The 24,997-nt window shown below is 37.0% G+C and overlaps 1 protein-coding gene across 8 annotated transcripts in view; it reads left to right on the forward strand.

The window, feature by feature from the left end:
* The window catches only part of SENP6 (SUMO specific peptidase 6), a 73,984-nt gene that overhangs the window by 37,089 nt on the left and 11,898 nt on the right, over positions 1-24,997 (forward strand). For 7 of the 8 annotated variants that reach the window (XR_014174543.1, XR_014174544.1, XM_081943271.1 and 4 more), the window contains 12 exons: positions 644-1,001; positions 1,510-1,739; positions 7,238-7,411; positions 8,300-8,333; positions 9,799-9,984; positions 11,079-11,302; positions 12,889-12,995; positions 13,072-13,188; positions 15,453-15,575; positions 16,624-16,716; positions 17,669-18,093; positions 19,762-19,865. Coding sequence is in view for 6 of the 8 variants with exons in the window: in XM_081943271.1 (XP_081799397.1) it covers positions 644-1,001; positions 1,510-1,739; positions 7,238-7,411; positions 8,300-8,333; positions 9,799-9,984; positions 11,079-11,302; positions 12,889-12,995; positions 13,072-13,188; positions 15,453-15,575; positions 16,624-16,716; positions 17,669-18,093; positions 19,762-19,865 (2,175 nt within the window). In the remaining 2 variants the exon portion in view is untranslated. The remainder of the gene's footprint in view (positions 1-643; positions 1,002-1,509; positions 1,740-7,237; positions 7,412-8,299; positions 8,334-9,798; positions 9,985-11,078; positions 11,303-12,888; positions 12,996-13,071; positions 13,189-15,452; positions 15,576-16,623; positions 16,717-17,668; positions 18,094-19,761; positions 19,866-24,997) is intronic. The other variant, XM_081943275.1, reaches the window with a different exon arrangement.

Consider the following 24,997-nt stretch of genomic DNA (forward strand, 5'->3'; position numbering starts at 1 on the left):
GACTACTCCGGGTGCCGTCCTCCAGAGAGTGCCAGAGGGCAGCGCCCAGGAGTAGGGCCTTCTCTGTAGTGGGCCCCACCCTTTGGAATGACCTCCCCCCAGACATCAGGACTACAACCGACCTTCGCTCCTTCCGTATGAAGCTGAAAACCTACCTGTTTCGACTAGCTGACCTGGCATAATTCTACAACCTCTCCAGCCCAGGGCATTTTTAATTGGTAATTTTAGTTTTTAAGGGTTAATTTCACTGGGGTTTTAACTTTTTTAGGTATTGTAACTTATTTATTTATTCTTACCTCCTCTGTACGCTATATAATACTTTTGTACGTCGCCCCGAGTCCCTGTGGGGAGAGGGGGCGACTAATAAGTTCAAGTAATAAATAAATAAATAAATAAATAAATAAAATATAGGTGGAAAAGCTTGGAAGAATAATGACAGGGACAAAAACCTGACAAAAAGCAAAAGAACAGTTGAATTAGCTAGTAATTTAAATTAGATAGTAACTTATGACAGGAGCTTGATTCTATTTTTTAAAAAACAAATTTAGATCTCTGAATCTATATGCAAACTGTATTCAACAACTATTGTATATTCACAATAGTATTTTAAAATATGCACACAAATATATTTTTTTAACCCTAGGGCTTGGATAGTTACTCCAGAATTTGCCCATGCATTGGAAAAACAAGTGAAAGTGAGACTGAATGCCAGCTTTCTGGAGTTTTTAAAAGCTTGCAAAGACAATCCACGCAAACCATGCCTTTGCATGATAATTTGGCACGAGAATCAATACATGACAGTTCAACAGAGCAAAATTCTTTAAGCACAGGATTAAATGCAAAAAAGTTTTATGGATCATCTCCTGGTACAGTTTCTACGGATCTCATGGTGAGGCGCAGCATAGGCCCTGCTATGTTACGGCCAAATGGAAAAGTGGGTTCTAAAATGACTGGACATTTACGGCAGAAGACTACAACAGCATCTGAGCTAAATGATCCAAGTATGTCTTTTGTTTTTTAAAAAAATAAAATAAATCTAGGTAAAAATTAAAATTATAACCTTCACTATTTTGAAGAGGAAATATATCACTGGAGTTACTTAATAGTCTTGGAGTATGTTCTGAAGATCTCTGATGGAGCAGAGTTCTATGTGTATAGAATTAGGGAGTTCTATGTGTATTTAGTGCTTTCATAGAGAGAATCTAGGAAGCACACATTCAGTTCTAAGTTCTAAAATGTAGTCTTTTAAAGTTACATAGAATACAAATTGCATTTATATCTTAGATTCCTACATATGAATAGTATGCCCTGTCTGTTGTAGCTTTCATTTCTACTTTTGAGATCAGCAGATGCTGGTTAGGTAAGAATTTTACCTTGTTTTAAATAGACACTTCTTCCCTATCTTAAACTTCTTATTTAGAATTCGATGTTAACTTTAGTTGTGATAATTTTAAAAGTTCATATTTTAGTTATAAAATATAAACATAAGGCAAATGCTTTTGTTTTCAGTTGTGCTCTCCAGTGATGATGAAGAAGATCAGATTGGTGTCACTAACAGAATGGAGAGCATATCACCACGCCCAGCAGATTCAGCCTGTTCTTCTCCTGCACCTTCCACAGGAAAAGTGGAAGCAGCCCTGAAGGAAAATACTTGTGAACTAGAACAAAGGCTAACTGGCATTACAGCAGAAACCGAACCTACAGTAGCATTACCAAGAAAAGCAAGAATGAAAGATCAGGTAGCTCCTCCATATGCAGGGTGAAATGAATATGTAAGCTTATCAGTGATTTCCCTGTGTGAGTGGAAACTTAGGATAGTGACTGCATAATATACATCATGTTATCTTAATGGGAAAATACTCCTGTACATCAGTGGTTCTGAATATAGGAAGAAAGTGCTTGCTTCTTTATGAATAGAATTCAAGAGTCAAGTGTACATTTATTCTTCTAATCTATAACTAATTATCTTTCAATGGGATTACTGCATAGCTATCTTTTTTGATATCTATTAGATATTTACCAGATATGCATGTTGGCTCCCTAAAACACACAGTGAAGGATTGCAGTTAATAACTACTAGGTTTTGTGAAAAAATTCAGGTTTCCCAAACAGTATGTCAAAGTATTTTTGAAATTTGAATGATGTAAAAAAAACCAAACCACTATTAAATGCAATATTGAAGATCAAGTGTATGCACCACTATAAACACAAAGAAATGAAATCTCACTGGATATGAATGAGTCCGTTGTTGTAATTAAAGCTGTTAGCTGGATTGGGACATTAGTTAAAACTTGCCTCAGTAGAATGAGAACCACTTTTCTGTACTGCTTTCCATGTTAAATTTGATTGTTGAAATCACAGGAACTGTGTAAGAAGAATGAAATCAAAGACCGACACCCACATCGTTTTCAAAGATGGAACACTTAAATTGACCAAAGAGGATATTATCTCCATGTTGCCCATCACTTCTGTGTTGCTTCTATTCCTGTAGAATTAAAAGCATGGAAAACAGCCCAAGGGAGTGGTTGTAACAGTTTTGTTGATAAGTGTAAATCAATTTCAGGAGATAAATTGATTCCACAAGGAAAAGCATCCTTAAATTAAAATACATTGAAAATTGTCCCAATTAATAGCACTTCACTGTAAGGATTTCATGGTGGGGATTTTTGTTTTTTAGTTTGAGCATCACTGCAAGAATTGGATAAACAAAGACAAAAATGCACCATGAACAGGCTCCTTGAGTGCTGTCAAGGGGGACAACTTTCACGGTATGTTAATCTAAAGACTTAATAGTCATGGCAGCAGCTCTCTGTAGGGGTATTCTAACTTATAAACTTGTTTAAAAATATGCAAATTTGCTTTACAGCAATCCACTAGGTAAAATGAATCAAAATAATATAATATTTATACAGTCCACACAGTGTTAGACACAAATGCCATAATCTCTCATCTACTGTATATGAATAATTTAATGACCAACACTGTAGAATTGATACAAAATGAGATGAAAATAGAATCTGGTAATTTCAAATACAGTGTTGTTGTCCAGTGTCTTTATCATGGAATTAAGAATCCAAATTAAATAGAGTAGGTCCTAAATAAGCATCAATATTGCTACATTGGCCTTCTATTTCCACTTTATAGGCCTTGCACTTTGTACATGGGAGGGAGGTATGTGATTAAATCAAAATAAACTTCTTTGTAAAATCAATGGAACAGTTTCAGCATCGTTGTTTTTAACTTTGTGTTCAGTGCTTCTGAAATATATTGTACTGCTTCTAATGTTGTACTTTTAGAACTGTTTTGGCACTGGTTTTATGTTTTGTCAGCTCGTATATTTTATATCTTCAGATCTGATAGATGTACATGAGTAGGATATTTTTCATGACAGTATTTCTTCTCACTCTGATATATCTTATACGTAAAATCTGCATGTGCCACTTTTTGTGAAACTCTTACCTGTGTCAGTTCAAATGGAATGTACGAGTTCTTCATTTTGAACACCAAGAATGTTTTGTGAATGATGACTTATACATAACAATGCTTCCTGACTATTAATGCTTAGGGTGATACAGTGGGGAGATACCACCTTTCCCCTCGAGAAAAGAAGTAAGGCACAAGAGTCCAGAAAAGAATTGTACCCAAAACAAACAATGCCTTAAAGGCACCAAACATTCATCAGTGCACCAAAGTACTTACGAGATTTTAGCATTCATGTAAGAATTTTGTGAGAGTTTGGCTTCTTTTTATGCTTTAGAATCTTAAAAGATTTTCTTTTTTAAAAATATTTTTTTATTTTTTATTTTCAAAACAAACACAACACATCCTTCTTTACATACTGTAGAAAGTGTATCAGTTGGTTACAAAAAGGCTTTCGTGCATCTCTTCCACAGTCAACAAACATAATTCATATTAAGTCAAGTATTTTAACTCAGATATTTATACATGTTACCATCATCATACCTCCATTTTCATTTGACTACAATTGCTTAAACATCCTTCATCATAAAATATACAAAGATTTGATACATAACCACATACTGGAATTTCCTTTACTATTTCTAAAATCCTCCAATAACACTGAATCCTTATGTCCTATTCTAGCTAAACATCCATAATATTTAATAACAAAATTTTCTAATCCTTCTTTCCAAATCACTGTTTACAATTTACATCCAGTTTCCTTATGTTGTACCCATACCTATATATACGTTGTTATCATTATCCCTCCTTTATTTAACTATATCCTGCATCATAACATTTTCCCCCTAATAATCAAGACTTAACTGTATCTAACTTCGTTCTTTTTTATTAACCTTTATATATAATCCAAAAAGATTTCTAATCTTCCTTTCGTGGGTACCATTCAATATTCATATCCCATTATTACTTATCATAACACTACACATTGTATACAGTATTATCATTATCAATTATTTATTTAACTATATCTATTGTCACTAAATTTCACTAAGTTTAACTAGTTTTAAATTATACTCTTCCATCTATCAACCTGTATCTTTCCAGTAGCAAAACAGCCTCATATCTTCTGCCATTTGTGGTGTCAGTCCTCTAATCATCTCCTTAATCAACTTTGTATGGACTCCTCTTAGCAACTCCTTGCTTATAAAATCTCTCATGTAATTTCGATGCCGTTCTGTTTCCTTAATCAGCTTATCTTTGATTGTCGGGTGCTATCTTTGATAGTGTTATCAATGATATTCGTAATAAAATTTCTCTCTTTAAATCCATGAATTCTTTTGTTTTTTCTTCTTCTATATCTTGCCATCTGGGGTAGATTTCCCCTCCATTTAATTCCTCTTTCAGTATTCCACTCTTTCCATTTTCAGAGACAAACCAATCACCATAAATATCAGCAAATTTAATTTCTTTATATTCATTTTCCTCTTCGGTTTTTAGGATTTTAACCACCACTTTTTCCCTTGATAAACATCTCCAACTTCTTCATATTTTATTGTTAGATGCTCTAAGTCTTCCAACTTCTTCTCTATCCTCTCATATGTGTTTGATAATTTCTGTATTTCTGAGAATATCTTTTGCAGACTTAAAGTTTCTTTCTGCTGTTGAAATTGTGCCATTATCTCCAGCTAACAAACACTGCTGCTCTAGCTTGGAAGGTTTTAAGCATAGATTCACAATAAGGTTTTATTTTCACTTTTCTCTGGTTAAAGATATACTTCAAAGGGACATCTGTATGCTTTTCTTCTTATCACACTCTATAAACAAGCAGTGAGACCTTGGAATGCCAAACCAGGATAATCAGTGAGAAAAGTAAGAGTGTTTTGTTTTCAATACACAAACCTCCAGCCTCTGAGTAGCAGTGCTATTGTTGTGATTTTCTTTGTTTCTTTTTGTATCTTTTTTGTAAAGTTAAAAGTTAAAAAAAGTCCGATTCTTGAATGAGTTAGAAGAACACCCACAGTAATGAAAGAGGACAATTTTAGTCCATAGGTTACAAAGAATAATAAAAGAAAAAAAAAATAGAAGAAGAAAACTTAATCCATTCGTTTTAAAAGGCTTGCATAAATTCCATCCATGAAGATAGCATTTAAAAAGTAAGATAACCCACTGTCCAAAACCATTCCAAACTTAATTCCGCCGCTTATTTCTTCTGTTCTCCAATTTAAACTAATTTTAAGTTTTTTTATAGGCAATCTCTTTTAAAACGCTAAAAATTCCTCATCAGCTGGAAACACTTTCTCTTTTTGTATCCTTCTGTGTTGGAGCCGCCCCAACTTTATCAGCCTAATGGCTGGATTTTTTGTTGCCGGCTTGAAGAACTTCTCTTGGATCGATCAGGGACTTTGCGATGTCCCTGAGATCAGCAAGACGTATTCTTCCTGTTCACCATCTCTGCGGGACGGTTTACGTCCGATTGGACCACCCCGCGGCAAAAGTATCTGCAGCGGTCTCGGAGCATCGAGACCACACGTCCATATCGTTGTGACGTTGGCTCCTCCCTCTCTGAATCTTAAAAGATTTTCTAAAGCCTCATAAAATTTGGGTCATTGTTTTGTTTTAAAAAACCTATTTGGTTTAAATTAATAGGTGCGAGTAAGTTGTAATACTCCAGTACTAGAGTCTTAAGGAGAGTTGGTGTCCACAGATAGCATGTTGACAAACCTAGTTTTAAAACCCTAACACATGCTGGCCAGGGAATTCTGGGAGTTGAAGTTCACAAATCTTAAAGCTGCCAAGGTTGAGAAACACTGTCACAGCAATAGTAGTTTAGTTTACTTTATTGTCATTGCATCTTGTACAACGAAATTAAATGTGATTTTCAGTTTACAATGACAGTACAAGGAAAAGAAGGAAGAAATAGCACTTCGACTTATATACCACTTTAGAGTGCTTTACAGCCATCTCTCTAAGCGGTTTACAGAGTCATCATATTCCCCCCAACAATTTTGGATCTTCATTTTACCAATTTCAGAAAGATGGAAGGCTGGGCCAACCTTGAGCCTGGTGAGATTCAAACTGCCAAATTGCAGTCAGCCGGCATTCAGCAGAAGTAGCCTGCAGTACTACACTCTAACCACTGGGCCATCGTGGCTCATAAACACAAACACAGCCTAGAATGAAGTTACTGAACTATTGCATCTGTAATTATAGGCCTATTATATCATTCTAGTAAGTAAGAGAAATTATATTGGTGACATCATCTTCTGGAGATGTCACATGATGATGATCTAAGAATGGGATTTTCAGTCTTTTATCTTCTGGAGCAATCTTCTTTCTACCTAAATGAAGGCCTATTGGTGCTATATTTTGACGTCTGTTGAAGGATACATCTATTTGCTTAGGGCTCTTTGTAATAAAGAGATGTTGCATGAACATTAGAAAAACAATACAGAAAAACGTTTATATGACTTTATCTTTATACCTTTCTTATGACTTTAGCTTTATCCTGCTTTGTCTCGCAATTACTGATGTGGAAAATACCTTTAAATAAATTATGTGTATGATATAGGAGCAGTTAATTCAAATTCAGAAGAGTTGCATGCAGATCCCATTCAGAATTTGTATACAGAGTGTGCCACTTGACATACTTTTAATATTTACATTATTTGCACAAATATTCTGAAAGTTAAAAAACAGTTTCACTTGCGAATATTTTGGCCAGTTTTCAGTAATTCTGAAGCATAGCCCATATGTTTTAAAAGGATGTTATAATTATTTTTTTTCATAAATTATGATGATGTTAATTATTTTACAGTTTGGCAACATTGTATCCAACGCTCCTATAAAGCGTCGAAAAGTTTTCCCCCAAGAAGCTGTGACTGATGTCATAATACCTTCAAAATATCAGAACTCTTATGAAAGTGTCATATTAAACTGTCGGAGTATAAGAATAGGAACTCTGCGAAAAATGGTGATGGATCCTGTAATTGTAAGTAAAGTAATAGATTTGGGGTTTGTCAATTCTGTTTTATAACGGTGGAGAATCTAAAAATGTAGTTAAAAAATAATTGAAATTAGCATGGATCTTTGAGAATGGTAAGGAGTAGGCAGATGTGATAGAATTATACTTTTTAGAGTTATGCACAGAAAATGTTTCTATTTGTTTTGCTCATAGACCAAACAGGTTGTCTCTCATGCATTATGTCACTAACCTGGGCCAGTCAGTTTTCAAACTGAATAAGATCCATTATTGTTTCCCTGTTCTGGCTTCAAATTCTAAAATGCTAGAGGTAGCAAATATTGGGTTTTTGGACCTGCAGGGAAATTAGGTGGTGACAAAAAGAATAGAAGAAAAACTCTGCTGTCATCCTGTGATTTCTGGAACAGAAGAATCTGGTATTGTCAGTTGCCAAGTGTCTGAATTTTGATTATGTGACCATGGGGTTGTTGAAAAATGGTCATAAGTCATTTTTTCATTTTTACCATTTTAACTTTGAACGGTCACTAAATGCCTAGTTGTAATTTGAGAATACCTATATAACTAGTTGTATTCTTGAGAGTTAGGAGTTAAAGGTGTTAATATATTATGAAACTGTTCCAAAAATATCAAATCCTTCAGTCTGTGAAGAAGTTTGGATATATGAATTTGGACTGTTAACAAAAAAAGTGATTATGTACTCGTGGAAGAATGCTTATATCCCAAATTATGGGGAAAAAAATGATTAACAAAATTTGGCAAGTCTCAGTATTTATACTGAAGCAGACATAGGACAGTACATTTCTGTATGGTCTTGGTTTAAATTTATTGTGAATAATTTCAAACCATGGGTTGTTAATGCAAATTTATACCTGTAGTAATATAAATTTTCTTTTTCAGTTTTGTTTAGACTATATTGAGATACATTTGGAAGGTTAGTATTTTTCTTTTTCTGTTATAATTTTTCTACATGTTGTTGTATGTGATAAATATATCAGCTGGAAATTACATATTTGTTTCTTTCTATGTGTTTATTCTGGTGGGATAAAATATTTAATATGCCAGTATTCTTAACTAATCAGGAATTGACTTGCTTATATATAACATATTAAATACCAAGGCAAATTCAAACATTTGAAATACATTTTTTAGGATATTAATAGACCAATTCAAGACAATAAATGAAATGATTTTCATAAGATACTGGAAATAATTTCCAGTATTTAATGTTCAAAGTGCAGTACCAATATTTAGGTAGTGGTTGAAGAAATAAACTCTATGGGTTTTATGCTTTGAATTTTTTAAATATTGTATTTAATCATAATAATAATGAGGGTGTTGGGTGGCCATATAAATTTGTTCAATAAATAAAGTAATTTATGTTTCTTCTGGTTTAAGCCACATGTCATTTTATGGATATGCAAAACAATAATTCAAGTGTCACAAAATAACTTTTGAAGCTCATACAAAATCATAATCGTGTTCATATTATAAAAATATTGAAACTAATGCAGTCTCCTTCACTAATGCATATGTGCAACCTAACTCTACGCTTTCATTATAAATGAGATATATGCTGCTTCTTTGGGTGAAAATAGAATCTCAGAGCTATAGCTTTAGAGGCCATACTATGTAGCCTCTTTTTAGGCAGGGGAGTTGGTTCATAGAGATATGAGCAAACTAGAAATATTCTAGGGAGAAAAATTAGGCATTTGCAGTTGTTAATTCTATCTCCTAGCCAACTCCCCCCCCCCCCAAAAAAAAGTGGGCCCTAAAGCTATTCCAGAGTAGTATAGGATGTGAAATGGGAGACTCAGCTGCTTCTCCTACATAGGTTGATAATATTCTATCCAAGCCCATTTGTTTCCTGATGAACATACTGCCTAGCATTGTATTAGTAGACTGCTTCTTGCATATTTGGACTTTGTGAGTTCCTACAGAATATCCCTTTGGAATAAATTTGAAAAAAATGCCCACTTCCCATTCTGTTCATAGAACAGGTTTTAATTTGATACCTTCCAAAGTTCAGTCTCTTAATTGTTACAGCTTTGAAGTTAACTTCAGAGAATAATGGGTTTTGTTCCCCACAATGTAATATTGGATGGATCAAAAAAATATGAAGTAATAACTATCATTGTAATCTGAGTTTTGTTTTTTATAACCTTTGAAATAACAATATTCCTTCTGTGTTTACCTTTTTTTTAAAAAAATCATGTTAAAATTCATTTTGTCAGGCAAAAACTCAAATGAGTTTGACTAGGAAATATTTTATCAGTAGCACATTTAATGGGTACAAATATAGACTAACTTTGGATGTTACTGGTTTATTTTGATAACAGTTTGCTATCATTTCGAACGAGTACTAATGAAATTTTGATTGAATATTTTTTATTTTTTAGAGTCAGAAAATGATACTAGAGATATTAATTTAAAAACTTCTGAACTTACAAAGTGTGAATGGTGTGGTGTACGCAAATTGCCAGTGGTTTTCTTGCAAACTGTACCTGCTGCCTGCCAAAATTTAAGATCACATCTGAAGATGAATAGGGAAAAAGATAATGTCTGGTATGATTGTAAAGGAGCAAGTAAGTAAATGTTGTTATAATCTTTTTTTAGAATTTTATGAGCAGACTAGAATATGGTGAACTAGATTAGTTTTCATTCTGTTTTCTGAAAACATCTAAATAATACAAGGTTCATTGTCTCTTTGTGATTCATAAATGAGGGCTGTGCATTTTCGTGGAGCCCCTTTGGAATTTTCTCGAACCTATAAAATCCTTGGCAATAATCCTTATATCCACATGTGCTTTGTAGATAATGCCACATTAGGCGTTATCATGCTGAACAACCTTATTTTTTACTATCATGGCAACAGCACCCTTGGAATCCGAATTTTTAGACTTCTAGACTATTTCTCCTTTTTACTAATGCCAATAATAATTCATTTCTTTGGGTTAATACGTACAAGTTTAGCTGTAAATAATGTTAAAGCATATATGCTATTTTTATATTCTTAGTAGAGATTCTTACTTTTGAATAATAAAATTGTCTGATGATGTAAACTATTTTGGCAAGAGCCTAGTAAAAGCAAACTAAACTATTCTATTTAAAAGGCGTGTTTGTGAATTCAGCATTCTGAAACTTACAGAAATTGAATGCATTTTCAATGGAACAACATTAGATTAAGAACTATTGTCTTTAAGACAATAGTTTTCAGATTATTTTTCATCCAGCACTTCAGTTCAGAGATATTTGAGTACAATACTAATGTGTTTGTGGACATGTTGTATTAACTCCAGGCTGCTCTTTTATTCAAATAAATTAGATGATCAACATGCAAATATTATGTTCAAAACACACAGATGAATATATCAATGGCTCCAACATATAGTCTCTTCATGTGATGATTTTTTAATATATTGATCGAGGTCTCTTGCTTGTAATTATCTATTTCTACAGAACAACATGTAAACCTAAAAGAAGAATTTTGACTGCAGTTTATGTTATAATATTAAATTTATAATAAATTCATGTTGATCGAGGTTTCTTGCTTGTAATTATCTATTTCTACAGAACAACATGTAAACCTAAAAGAAGAATTTTGACTGCAGTGTATGTTATAATATTAAATTTATAATAAATTCATGGGCTTTTAACAATTTTTTTTCTTTTTTCATAGATCCAGAAGAACAATACATTATTTTAATTTTTGAGACAAGTCTTGATCCTCATGCAAATGCAATATTTGAAAAAATAATAACTGAAATTGGTATCAGGAACAACATTTCTGAATTTTTTGTGAAAATTACGTTTGAAGAAGCAAACAGTAGGCTTGTGGCCTTTACAAAATCTTTTGAAGATACCAGAGGAAGCAGTGTTCCTAAAGAAAGCAAAACAAAACATGTAACTCTTTTTAAAAATTATTATTATTCCCACTATTTTATATATAACATTGTCTAAAATATTCCATTAAAGAAAACACAAACCTATTTTTAGATTATGTATAAATTGAAAAAAATGTAAAATATTTTATTGTAAAGACTAAGGTTTTTATTATCAAGATTTAAAAGCTAGAAAAATCTGAAAGAGCCAGTCTATCACAGGAGAGAAGTATTCACATCACAATTTGTTCCTGGTTTGTTTCTCCTCTGTTTGTTTTACTGGTATGCTAATAATATGCTAGTAATACAAGGTTGTTCTTCCTGCTTGGTTTCTGTTTAGGTCTGTGGGCTTGTGTGTTTTAGTTCATTGAATAATTTTTTAAATCTACAGATAGGGTTGCTACTATTGTTTTGTATTGTTTGTGAGGTGGGTTAGATTTTTTTTTTATCTTGCCTTGATTATGTTTATAAGTAACTCAAAGTGACAAACATGCACAATATTTTTCCCTCCTCCTGTTTTCCTCACAATGTCAGCACTATGATGTGGGTTAGGCTGGAAAAGAGTGACTGGCCCAAGGTCACCCAGCCAGTTTTCATGCTTAAGGCAGGAATAGAAGTGTCCTGGTTTCTAGGCCAGCACCCTAATCAGATGTGATGCATTGTGTTTGTGTGTAGGGATGAAGTGTTTTGTTCATGCAAGTTATTATGAGGGTGATCATCTTTTCATTTTAACAATTTATCTGTATTTTTATTTTCTGGTTTTGTTTTGGTGATTATTTGGGAGGAGGGGTATATATTGTGTTTATTTTCCTGTCCTAGTATGCTAACTGTATTTGAGGGCAGTGAAGCTGGGTATTTTATTTAAGAGGTGTGTACGTGTATGCGTGCACATACACACATTTTCTGTTTTCAAGATAATTTTTCTTGTGTTTTATGCTACATTTCTGAAGTCCATTTGACATTTGGAAGTAGATCTCCATCTCCGCTTTATATTTGAGGAGGAACTGCTAGGAGGAGGGAAGAGGAGAGAAGAAGACAGTTAAACTTAAGGAATGGTTCTGTTAATGGTTGGTGTTGTGAATTGATGGGAGGTTTGCTTTGTCATATAAACCAAGAGTAAGCCAGGATTTAGGGTTCAGACATAATGATTGCAAGTCACACATTTCACCAAGTCTCTGTGGAGAAAGACTCAGCCTTTTCTCACAACAGAAATGGGGTTAAGGACAGTGGCTCCATTACATTAAAAGTGACGCGTGTGGTGACAGCATGTGACTGGACTGCCAAATTTTTCAACTGCCCCTTTAAAAAAAAAATTCTGAGCATATAATATAGAGAACTGTTTTAAACAGAGTAAGATTGTTAGCTAGATCTGGAGAGTGTGAAGTGAGTAAGGAAATGAGGAGCAGATTCTTTATAAACAATAGTACATAAAGCTGAAAAGGAAGCTGGAAATAGTGTCTAAAGTGATATCCAAATGATCCACTATTATTATAATTTGCTTTATTGTATTTCAATAATTGTTTAAGAAAAATAAAAGTTGTGTAATATTGTTCTTTTGTCAGCAAGGATTTAAATATGTTATGACATTTGTTTCTTAATTTTCTTAAGGTTGTCTCTGATTCTAAAATGCAGCTGCAAAATGCAACACAGTTCCAGTTCTTTGAAGATGATGAAAGTGGAGAGCCACATACTGTCTTCATTGGTCCTATAGAAAAGTAAGAGTTAGTTCTTCTTTTTGTAATTTCTGAACATTATATGACTTCAGCTTACTTGATATTTGTTTTTTTGCAGGTTGATAGTTTATCCGCCTCCTCCAGCAAAAGGGGGTATTTCTGTCACCAATGAAGATCTTCATTGTTTAAATGAAGGAGAATTTTTAAATGACGTAATAATTGATTTTTATTTAAAGTAAGTTGTGTAGTGTCCATTTCATATAAAGATAATTGAAAAATCCCTTAAATATTAAAATTCAACATTCACAGCCAAATAAAGCCTTTGTTAGAACTAGTCAAAATAACACAGAAGAGGATTTAAGGTTATGCGTTCTCCAGAACTCTTTATCTGGCACAATATTAAATGAATAAATCAGTGACGTGCGGTGAAGTTTATGGCTAGTGAGGCAGCAATTTTTTTAGACTTATGGACTTCAACTCCCAGAATTCCACAGCCAGGCATGCTCAGTTCCGATTTAAAGCAACAGCTTTAAACTTATTTAAATAAGTTTTCTTCCTTCTTTTTCTTTTACCTTCCCCTCCTTCCTCCCTCTCTCCCCCCTCCCCCCTCTCAACACACACACACACACACACACACACACACACACACACAGACAGACAGAAGTTGGATTATAGTGTTTAATTCCATGTAGCTGATTTCCAGGGCAAAGGGGGAGTTATTTTTGCCCTGTCCAATGGCATTTTCTTTGATAAAAGGGACGGAAAGATGGTCTTTGGGTTCCCTCCTTGAATGAGAGAATCCGTTTTAGTCAAAACGTTCAAATGTAATAAAATGATCTTCCTGTCTCGATCTATTTCATTGGAAAAGATGCCCGCCTGAGGAAAGAGCCTTTCACGTCTCTGAAAGCCAGCCCAGGGTGGGATCTCTCCAAGGATGGGCGCAAGACCGATCCATGTTCACCAGCAAAGGGCAAAACTCTCTTTCATGGCCTCATTTCCCACCCGAAGCTTCCCCGTTTCTTCTCCATTCTTTTGCTTTCTGCAAAAACAGGGACGCGCTTTGGGAAGGCGGGAGCCCAGAGGAGCTCACCGGCGCCCGTACCGCCCACTCTGGAAGCCAAACTGCCGGCCGGGACTTCCCAGCTCAGCTGCTTCCCAGGCGGGTGGCGCCTGCCAGACGGGACGACAGGAGCTGTGAGAGAGCACGGGCTCCAGGGGCTCTGAGCGTCCATCTGCCTGAGCTGTGCCGTGGGTGAAAGAAAGCGCTTTAGTCAGTGGGGTGTCAGGGGAGAGGATAGAATCTCTCCTCCTCTCCCCCGACACCCCACTGACTAAAGCGCTTTCTTTCACCCGCGGAAGAGCTCAGGCGGGCAAAAGAAAGCGCTTTAGTCAGCGGGGTGTGGGGGAGAGGAGGAGAGAATGCCTGAGCATTCTATCCTCTCCCCCGACACCCCACTGACTAAAGCGCTTTCTTTCGCCCGCGGAAGAGCTCAGGCGGGCGAAAGAAAGCGCTTTAGTCAGTGAAGTGTCGAATCTCTCCTCTCCCCCGACACCTCACTGACTAAAGCGCTTTCTTTCGCCCGCGGAAGAGCTCAGGCGGGCGAAAGAAAGCGCTTTAGTCAGCAGGGTGTGGGGGAGAGGAGGAGAGAATGCCTGAGCATTCTCTCCTCTCCCCCGACACCTCACTGACTAAAGCGCTTTCTTTCCCTCGCGGCAGAGCTCAGAGCTTTAGAGGCTTTTTTAAACAGGCAGTCATTCACGGTGAGGCAGCAGCTAGCTAACCTCACTTCAGCACTCGCCTTTTCTCGTTTACATTTTTTGATTGACATGATTGACAGTGGTGAGGCTCTGCCTCCCCTGACCGTACGTCACTGGAATAAATAAATAGGGGAGAACAGGGGTATTTAAAAATGAAATATGGTGATCCAGTCATGAAGTCAGAAGCCTCTCGTTAGTCCTAAGATGAAGTTTTTACTTTTTTGCATATCTTTTGGTTAGTTATTTTGTAGTTTCTGCAGAGTGTTTCGAATGGTTACTTTCCCATACTTTGAAGAAGCAAAATATTAGCTCTCTATTTATCTCTTACCAAAGTTGATATATTAAGCTTTTTCAGCATTGTTGTTGTAAAGACCAAAGATTTGGGTTCCCTTGAAAAAACATTATTTTAAATATTTTTTTTCCCAAATGTATCATGATATTGTAGCTGAATAATAATCTAAGAAGCAAATCATTTTTGAGAATTATTACATTAAACTAGTATTGGAAATATGTTCTGAAACTTCTTTCAAAGTTTCACTGCATTTGGATGCTCCACCTCATTCAGTAATGTCACTTCAGAGGCCATGTTCTGGTTGGAACGCAGAGGCAAAATAGTTCAGATGGTTCAGATAAAAGATTTGAAATATTACTTTTAAAAACATCTAAAGCAAATTGCAGTTTGTGGCTTTAGTTTTTAACTTTGTGCCAAATATGTTGTGTATTCTCTATTTCAAAAAAAAGGTATCTGGTGCTAGAAAGGTTAAAAAAAGAAGATGCAGATAGGATTCATGTGTTCAGTTCCTTTTTTTACAAACGCCTTAATCAAAGAGAGAGAAGGAACCTTCAAGAAACTTCAAAGCTCACGTAAGTCTAGTTGAAAGATATTTGTAAAATTTCAGATAGACAAACTTTGTCTAACAGAAAAACAGGTAGTCCTCAACTTATGACCACAATTGAGCCCAAAATTTCTGTTGTTAAATGAGACATTTGTTAAGTGACTTTTGCCCCATTGTACAACCTTTCTTGCCACAGTTAAATGAATCACTGAAATTGTTAGTAACACAGTTATTAACTGAATCTAGCTTCCCCATTGCCTTTGCTTGTCAGAAGGTTGCAAAAGGTGATCACATGGCACCCCCCCCCCAGGACACTGCAACCACCGTAAATATGAACCAGTTGCTAAGCATCTGAATTCTGATCACATGACCATGGGGTCGCTAAAATGGTTATTTTATGTGAAAAACAATCATGAGTCACGGTCACTAAACGAACTGTTGTAAGTCAAATACTACCTGTAGTTATTTATGTAAAGCCAATGCATACAATTTAATATGATTTTGATTTGATGTTGGGATCCAATAACATCTAGAGATTCTAGGTTAGATAAATATGCTAATATAAGTTCCTGTATGGAAGATGGAATATTAATCAATCAATCAAACAGACAGATGCAAGTCTTGGGTTAGCTGGGAAAAACTGAAGGTCTTCAGGTTCTTGAGGCATATATATATATATATATATATATATATATATATATATATATATATATATATATATATATATATATATATATATATATATATATATATATATAATGCTAAACTAGATTGTAACAGATCATTATACAGTATCTTATGATTTATTTACTTTAAATTGAGTAGTATAGAAATGAACATATCTATCAATAAAGGAAGGATACCAATCATATGCTATAGCTAGCATGCATACCTTGACAAATTATTTCAACTTTCATACCTAATTATACTGTAAAATAACTCTTCTTGAAGTATAGCTACTATTACAATATAGTAATTAATAAATTCTCATTATAGATAGAAAAATAATACTTAATCCCCTAAATATCTTCTGAAAAATTATAAACACATTTCATTTCCTGTTAATTTATTTACAGAATTCAGCAGAAACGGCATGGCCGAGTAAAAACATGGACACGACATGTTGATATTTTTGAAAAAGATTTTATTTTTGTTCCTCTTAATGAAGCGTAAGTAATGTTTAAAGCATTAGAATTTCATTTATATTGGTAGAATCCACACATTGTACATTATTTCTTTTTAACAGTAGTAATTACTTATTGAGCATAATACATGAAAATAACTAAAACATACTTAAGATTAATTTATATAATTTATGTGTAAGGTAAATTATACAACATAGTTTACAAATCACAGTACAGTAAAACCTTTGGTCACAAACGCTTCTGACCACGACCAAATCAGGTTCCAACCAAAAAATTCACTTTTTTTTTTGCAGCCAATTTCCCCTTCTGTGCCATTTTTTTTTTGTAATTGCCAAATTTCCAAAATTAGGTTCAGCTCATGACCGGTTCGTGACCGAAGTTATGGAACGAATTATGATCGTGACCAGAGGTTCTACTGTGGTTATGTTCAGACCAAACATGCACATACAGTGGTGTGTATGCCACTGGGACCTATGATGGAGAGATCCTCAAAAGCATTCACAGGCTTCCCCTTCTCTTCTTTCACATAGAAAAAGGGAATTCTTAATACCAAAGTTTTTCTTTTCCACTTCAAACTTGAGGGGGGATAGAATGAGGTACAGTGACATGCCTCAATATACCTGACAGCTGTTCTAAACATCTTGGTGGCAAGGAGTAGACCATATTCCTTTTTCTTCCAGCTCTTAACAGGAAGAAATTAAATGGGATACATGCTCTAATTCTACTCTCGGAGACTGATTCATGATTAGATAACAAAATATCTCTGAATAGACAGGCCTTATTTGCTGGCCTCCCATTTTAGTTCTAAAGTTAGAGCAAGGCAGATGATCAGGTGGTTTTTTTGCTTGATGTTGTGTAGAAATGTAGCATATCAGGAAGAAGAGGTAGGGTAGCATTATGAAAATGTATTGAATACTTTTAGAACCTGTTATGAAGATACCTTTTAAATTCCTTTGTTCTTCTTCTTCACTTGCAGTGCCCACTGGTTCTTGGCTGTCATCTGTTTTCCAGGTTTAGAGAAGCCAATATATGAGGCTAACCCATACTACCAGGAAAATGTATCTCCACAGGTTAAGTCGTCTTCTTTAGATCAAGATAGAAGTGCTTCATCTCCTGTATGTGCGGAAATGGATCTATTGCAACAGTCCCCTCTAACAAGGAAATTGTTCAGCAAAAAACATATTGCAGAATCAACTGACACAAACACAGATTCAGAGGAGAGTGAACCATTATACTGCAAAAGAAACTCTTCTGAGAAAAGTGGATTTAAAAAATTAAATCATTTGAACAGCACTGTAGAAGAATTCAGGACTATGGAACCCATATGTTCTAAACATGATCCGAAAACTTCAGAGGCAAATGGAATGCAAAATGAACATAAAATTCATATCCAAGCTAGTGGTATGTAGTCTTATCTATTTAATTTTGTTTCAGTATCAGGAATTTTAAAAAGTACAAAAATGTTGTACTTTAGGAACAACTGTAATTTAGAGCATGATATTTAGATTGTAGATGAGACACTAATGGGTATGTACTCATAATTACATTTCATGAACAAACCACTATAATGTTGAAGTGTGCTTAAGTCAGAAATTATCAACATAATTTGTTTTCGTACTGGTAGATTTATATATTTCAAATTATTTTAGGTTACCTTTATAAGCAATGTTCAGGTCAACCTCATGTTGGATTCTAGGTACAAAAGATCCAAAGTTTTATTGAAAGCTTCTGGGATAACTTAATTGAGAGGACTTCTACCTGAGAATCCTAGAAAACCATCTGTGAATTAGAGTAAATATTTAATCAATCATTCTATATCACAAAGTAGCCAGCTGGATGCACCTTAAGGACTGTTGCTCCTCATAACTTAAGAAATACTGCTTATGATTTAAGAAGCAGCAAATAGTTGTCAGCATTACTAGACATTGATCATCTGAAACTCTATTGTGAGATTGCCCTTGGAGCAGTCTTTGAGGCTTAAGAAAGATATTTCAGAGCTAGAAAAGATGCAACAAGGCAATCAAGAAATTTAGGCAGAACAGTTCTGTTGTGAAAAAAGATTGCAGCAATAGGATCTTATTTAGCCTGGAACAAAAAAAGGATATAAGGTAGTTGATAGTCATATAAAAGTATGCATAACATAGGTAACACAGAAAGAGAAAAATTGTCTCTCGCGCAATATTGGAATCCATTGAAGTTAAATGCAAGGAAATTTGGAACCAACAGAAGAACAGACGTTTATATACAGCCCATAGTGAAATTTATGGGATTTACTACCAGCAGTTGAAATACTGTTAAGCACTTTGGATGCTTTTAAAAGGGAACTGAATCAATTCATTAAAAAGTATAAGATCATTATAGCAACAATTTTATTTTTATTTTCCTTCTAATAATTTTAAGTATTCAGTTTACCATTTTTATTGTAGCACATTGGATGGATATTTTCATTGAATTGTTCACAGGAACTCTAATACCCCTTTCATTTGATCTTTCTCCTGAAAAATCTCTTCTGTGTTCTTAGTAACAGAAAATTCCGTTTTCTTACTGTTTCCCTATCTTCCTTTAGTATATCTTTAATAGTTTTTGACATCCAGTGGCCTCCATGTTCAATTTCCTTGTCCAAATGCATTTCAACTTTTCATTGTTGCTTTAATTTTATTTGTCATGTACAATGATTTTGTTTTGTGTATTTTGCATCCCTTATCAGCTCTTTGCATATTATTTGGCTTTCCTCATTTTAGCAACATTTTCTGTTTTTTTTTGAAGAAAGTCTTTTAGAAGATCCCTGGATTGCTCATAAGCTATTATAATATTATTCTAGACTTGTGATATTTTTCTGATCTAAACAGATAGTAACTTATTCAAACAATATCAAACAAAGATGGAAAGAGTTTAAATTTGTCAAAACAAAGCTAAATCCTTTTTAAGAAGAATGATTTATGTTAAATAATAATAATAAAAAATAAGTACTATTCCTTTGGAGATTTGACCTTTTTTGGCCTAGTTATGATAATGCTTCTTTATGTTCTTTTCTTTATATTGTTTCATTAAACTTCATGATTAATACAGATGGTTTACAGAAAATCAGGCTCAACTGTAGTGAAAAAAGTGCTGACAGCAATAAACTAAATGAAGATGAGTTCATATATTTTTCAGAAGACCAAGATAACCAGGTAAAACATCTAAAACAACATGGTTACGTAACTGTTATTTTTGTATACAGAGTAAGCTTTTCCAACAATGTTTTAAAAACAGTGAAACAAGCACAATGAATATAGTACGAGTATAATGAGTGTAGTAATCATTCTTTGAACAGCTTGTTAAAATGATTGTGTTTTAAAATATTGTTTATTGTAGCATAGGTAAGGTTGAGATGATTTCAGTTTGTGAATTTGAGAGATATACACCAGGACATTAAACAAGCTTGCAGTAATTCGCTGGGTTCAAATATGTTTCTAGTCCATAAAATGGTTTGCTTGGTTTGGAATTATCGTGTTGTATATAGCCATATTAAGTAGCTGTAAATAATTTTTTGCTGTAGTTGTCATTGGGTAACTTTATGGATTGAAAGCAGGAACCAAGTTTACATGGAAGAATAGATGTCAGTGTACAAAGATGGGAGAAATGACTAAGAATCCATTGTTTTGAAAAGACAGGGGAAAAAAAGCCTAGGATTAACCTTTGATCTGAGGGAGAGAGGAAGGGAGAGGAGACCGAGACCAGACAGACAGACACTAGGCAAAGAGATTTCAGTTTAAAGTAGGCTGATCTTCTGGCCCTGTATGACTTTTTAATATATACAATAAAAGTGTTTTATCAACATAATGTATTTAAAAGCCTTTGCTATTAGTTAGTGAGTGCAGTATGTCAAGTTTCTGAGTGGTGGTGGTGATACACTGATGAGTCTTCTATGAAATCGCAAAGAAGCCAGTACAGGTGGTTCTCAGTTTAGGACCATTTGTTTAAGGATTGTTCAAAGTTATGATGGTGCTGAAAAAAGTGACTTACAAAGGGGCCTTATACGTTAAACCATTGCAGCTTCTCCATGGTTGTATGCTCAAAATTTTGGCACTTGGTAACTGGCATGTGTTGCAGTGTCCCATTTGCAACCTTCCTAGGGGACTTCTAACAAGTAAAGTCAGTGAGGGAAGCCAGATTTGCTTAATGGCCATTTGATTCATTTAATGACCATGCAAAAAGGTCATGAAATCGGGCACGACTTGCTCGACAGCCCCATCACTTAGTGACTGAAGTATCAGTCCAAAATGTGCTAATACGTCAAGGACTATTTGTAATGAGTTACTCAATAAACCATGGTAAAACAAGCTCTAAATTAGCAAACAGACAAGTGCTTTGATCACTGTTTTAAAATAAAGTAGCAAGATAACAATTGATATTTTGTTTCATACAGTTCATTGGTGGAAATGTAAGGGTTTTGTGTGTGTGCGTGCACACACATACAAGCATGCTTAGAAGTTTTTTACTGTATCTCTGCCATATGTTCATTAAAAATATTACAGTCTTCTCTAATCTCTTCTCTGGATGGCACTTTCATAATCATATTCCCAGCACTATCCACTAGAAGGCAAGCTTTACCCATTTTTCTGATCACATAAAGTACTGTACTTCCATAAGGACAGACTACTACACGGTTATTGTTGTCAATAGAAAGTTAGGATTACTTGTAAGGTTTGATTTTATTATATTTCTTCAAATTTGCTAGATATTTTTTTTTATTCATGTAGGCTACTGACTGTTACTCTAGGGTAGCAGCTGCCTTGTTCAAATCAGTTTTCCTGTTATCATAGAGACAGGAGCCAGACTGGGTATGTTCTGTCCATTAACCAATTGGACTGAGTCTACACTTATGATGTCATCGGGTCCTTGTGGCTCCTCCCCAGTTTCAGACTCAGTCCAACCTGGATTGGCTGTGAGAATCGTTCTCTCCTTCAAATTATTTAATTATATCTTTAATTGGTGAATTTTTCCAAAAAATGTTGTTCCTTTGAATTGGTTCCTTAAATAATCCTTTATTCTACAAATTGGAGGGAAATTCTACACTGATTTCTGGCTGCCTCGCTTCAGCCATCTGATTGCCTGTGGCCACGAGTTCGCTCAGGAAGCCTGCCTTGCAATCAGTTCGGCCAGCTCACGAGCTACAGCTCCACGGCTGTTTCCCCGCGGCGCTCCTTGATTCTGGCACTTGGAAGGACGTGCCACCGGCCGTTTCACGTGCAGCGGTTCCAGGTGAGTCCGGTGGCCATTCTGCAGATTGCCTGGTCACACTTAGTATCGGCAGCCATTTTGCGGGTTGGAAAAGCCCACAAAGATAGCAGTGGCTATTTTGAGGCTCGGAAAAGCCTCAGAGAAAAAAGTCGGGCATTTTGGACGCTTTAAAAAAGGCGGGAACTCTACAGCAGCCGTTTGGAGTGCCCAGCAACGCAGGATCACCACGGGTGGACCGGATCAGGAGCGCCTGGCCAGCAAATGGGTGAGACCATTGCCTATCTTATTGGGGAGTTGATTTGTGTTTGGGGAAATGGCTTCAAGCCAAAGAGGCCCCTTCCTCAGGAGTAAACCCCAAGGTCTCTAAAGCGGCTACCAGGGCAGAAGAGCGTAGGCAGAAGGCCCTTGAAAAAGAATTTCAGAGGGCCCAAAACAACAACATAGTCTAATTGCCCAGCCCTCCCTCCCTCCCTCCCTCCGAGGATCATCAAGTGGCGTCCCCAGCTCCACCTGTCTTGCCTCCCATGGGCCCTGACACCCCCACCCCTGGCCTATTCAGAAGGGGAGTTGTCTTCTTCGGAGTCCTCGTCTTCGATGGAACCTGACAACAGAGGCAATTTCTTTGATGTCCCTCTCAATAGGGAGCGCACCTTTGAACAGGTTTCCCTCCCGGTTACACATGGCTCTGCCCCCCCCCCCCATGTACACCTCTCCTGCTGATATGGCAACTATCATTGCTAAAACAATTAAACAGGTCATAGCTGCTGGCCTACAACAGCAACCCCAAACTGGTCCACCTTCTACTGCGGTTCAGCAACCTGATCTCTCTGCCTCTACTTCTCAATTGGCAGGGAGCAAGATAACCTGCGGGACTCAGACCTGTCTGATGACAATGTGGTCACCCCAGATACCCCTGCCTTTACCAGATTATTCAAAACTGATCGTTTCAAGTCCCTTCTACTTAAGGCCATTAAAGCTGCTAACTTACCATCTTCTGCTTCAGCTTCTACTTCACAGGATAAACCGGCAGAACCGACTTCAACTGAGGGTCCCAATACCCCATTCACCAAACCCACAGTGGAAAAAGAGGTGACCCCTGTTCCCAAGATATTCCTGAATGTCATCTAGAAGCAGTGGGAGTCTCCAGGCACGGGCCTACAGCCGACCAATCTTGACAAACGTCTCTACAACATTGCACCAGACCTCACCAAGTTCTTTGAGACTCCCCCAGTGGACGCACCAGTTGCAGCCCTGCCTTCACCTACTGTGGTCTCTGGAGCCCCTGAGGAGGTTCTCAAGCCTGAGGAGAAAAGGTCAGATCAAACCTTAGTCAAAAATTATCAGGCTGGGGCCTGGGCTGTTAAGGTCTCTACGGCCACTTCCTTTTTCTCCAGGGTGGCCCTGGTTTGGATTGAGCAGCTTCAGGAGCACATCGCTCTTATTGACACTAGATCACATAGGGATCTCAACAAGATCAGGGCAGCGGTTGAATTTGCGGCTGATTCTTCCCTTAATGCTGCTAGATTTGCTTCTAAAGCCATGGCCACTTCGGTCCTCTTGTTGTCCAGGTCTCATGTTCAGGCAGAAAGAGATCTTGCCCTCACCATTCACACCTTGTGGAATCACAGGTTCGGGGTGAATCTCAAAAAGAGTCACCTCGTTCCCAGCACTTGCCTTCTCCACCTCGGGGTCTTGATAGACACCATGGCGGAGAGGGTGTTCCTATCCCACAACCGCATTCTCAGTCTGAGGGAACTTGTCAGGAAGGTGCTACGTCTACGCAAGGCATCCCTTCTTCTTCTCTCCCAAGTCTTGGTCAAGATGGTATCCTGCTTCGGGATTGTCCCGTGGGCTAGGTTTCACAGCAGGAGCCTTCAATGGTTCATGCTTCCACATCAAAAGGCCAACAGGGGCACCTCTCCTTTCAGGGTCCCGCTTCCCAGACAGGTATTACACTTTCTCAAATGGTGGCAGTCCCCAGCGATTTTGCAAGGGACTTTGTTCAGGGAGCCGTGCCGTCTCACACTTACGACAGACACAAGTCTGACAGGATGGGCGGCACACATGCAGGACCTAGTGGCTCAGGGTCAGTGGTCCCTCGAAGAGAGCCAAAACAGCATAAATTGGCTAGAATTGCGGGCGGCTCGCCTCACCCTCAGACACTTCCACCGCAGAGTTCAGGCCCGACATATATTAGTCCTCATGGACAATACCACAACCAAGGCACACATAAACAGACAGGGGGGAACTCGTTCCTGATCCCTGATGCAGGAGTCCAACCTGTTGTGCCAGTGGGTGGAATCTCATCTGTCATCTCTCAGGGCAGAACACATCTCAGGGTTCTCCAATGTCCAAGCAGACTGGCTGAGCCGAACAACGATATATCAGGTGGAGTGGAGCATCCATCCGAACCTCTTCCATCGACTGACACTACGGTTCAGCATCCCAGTCCTAGACATGTTCGCGACGGCAGACAACAACCAGGTACCCAGGTATTACTTGAGGTTCATGGACCCCATGGCAGAAGGAGTAGACGCTCTCAGATGCCAGTGGCCCAGGGGTCTCCTGTACGCATTTCCTCCCTTTCCTCTCATTCAGAGGGTAATTCAAAAAATGCTGGAGCAGGAGGCAGAACTGTTGTTGCTAGCGCCGAATTGGCCATGCTGGCCTTGGTATGCCGACCTAGTTACTCTGTCAATCTCCACCCCATGGCACATCCCACGGTCTCTCCTGTCTCTACATCAAGGATTAGTTTGTCATCCCAACCCCCAGTGGCTGCAATTAACCGCATGGTGATTCAGCAGCAAGCCTTAACAGCCGATAACATCTCCCTCAACGTCATTGCTACCATTCAGGCATCACGCAGAAGCTCTACTAACCGCATTTATGACGCCACGTGGCATACTTTTGCTCTGTGGTGTTCCAACCGGACTGTTGACCCACGTAGGGCATCCATTCCACAGATATTGGACTTCCAGCAGAGGGGGCTTGATCAGGGACTTACCCCTAACACACTACGCCGACAGGTGGCCGCTCTGGCCTCTGTTCTGGACGGCCTGGCATCCAAACATCTACCTTC

This window comes from Natrix helvetica, assembly GCF_964273705.1.
Source record: "Natrix helvetica genome assembly, chromosome: 2".
Lineage (NCBI taxonomy): Eukaryota > Metazoa > Chordata > Lepidosauria > Squamata > Natricidae > Natrix > Natrix helvetica.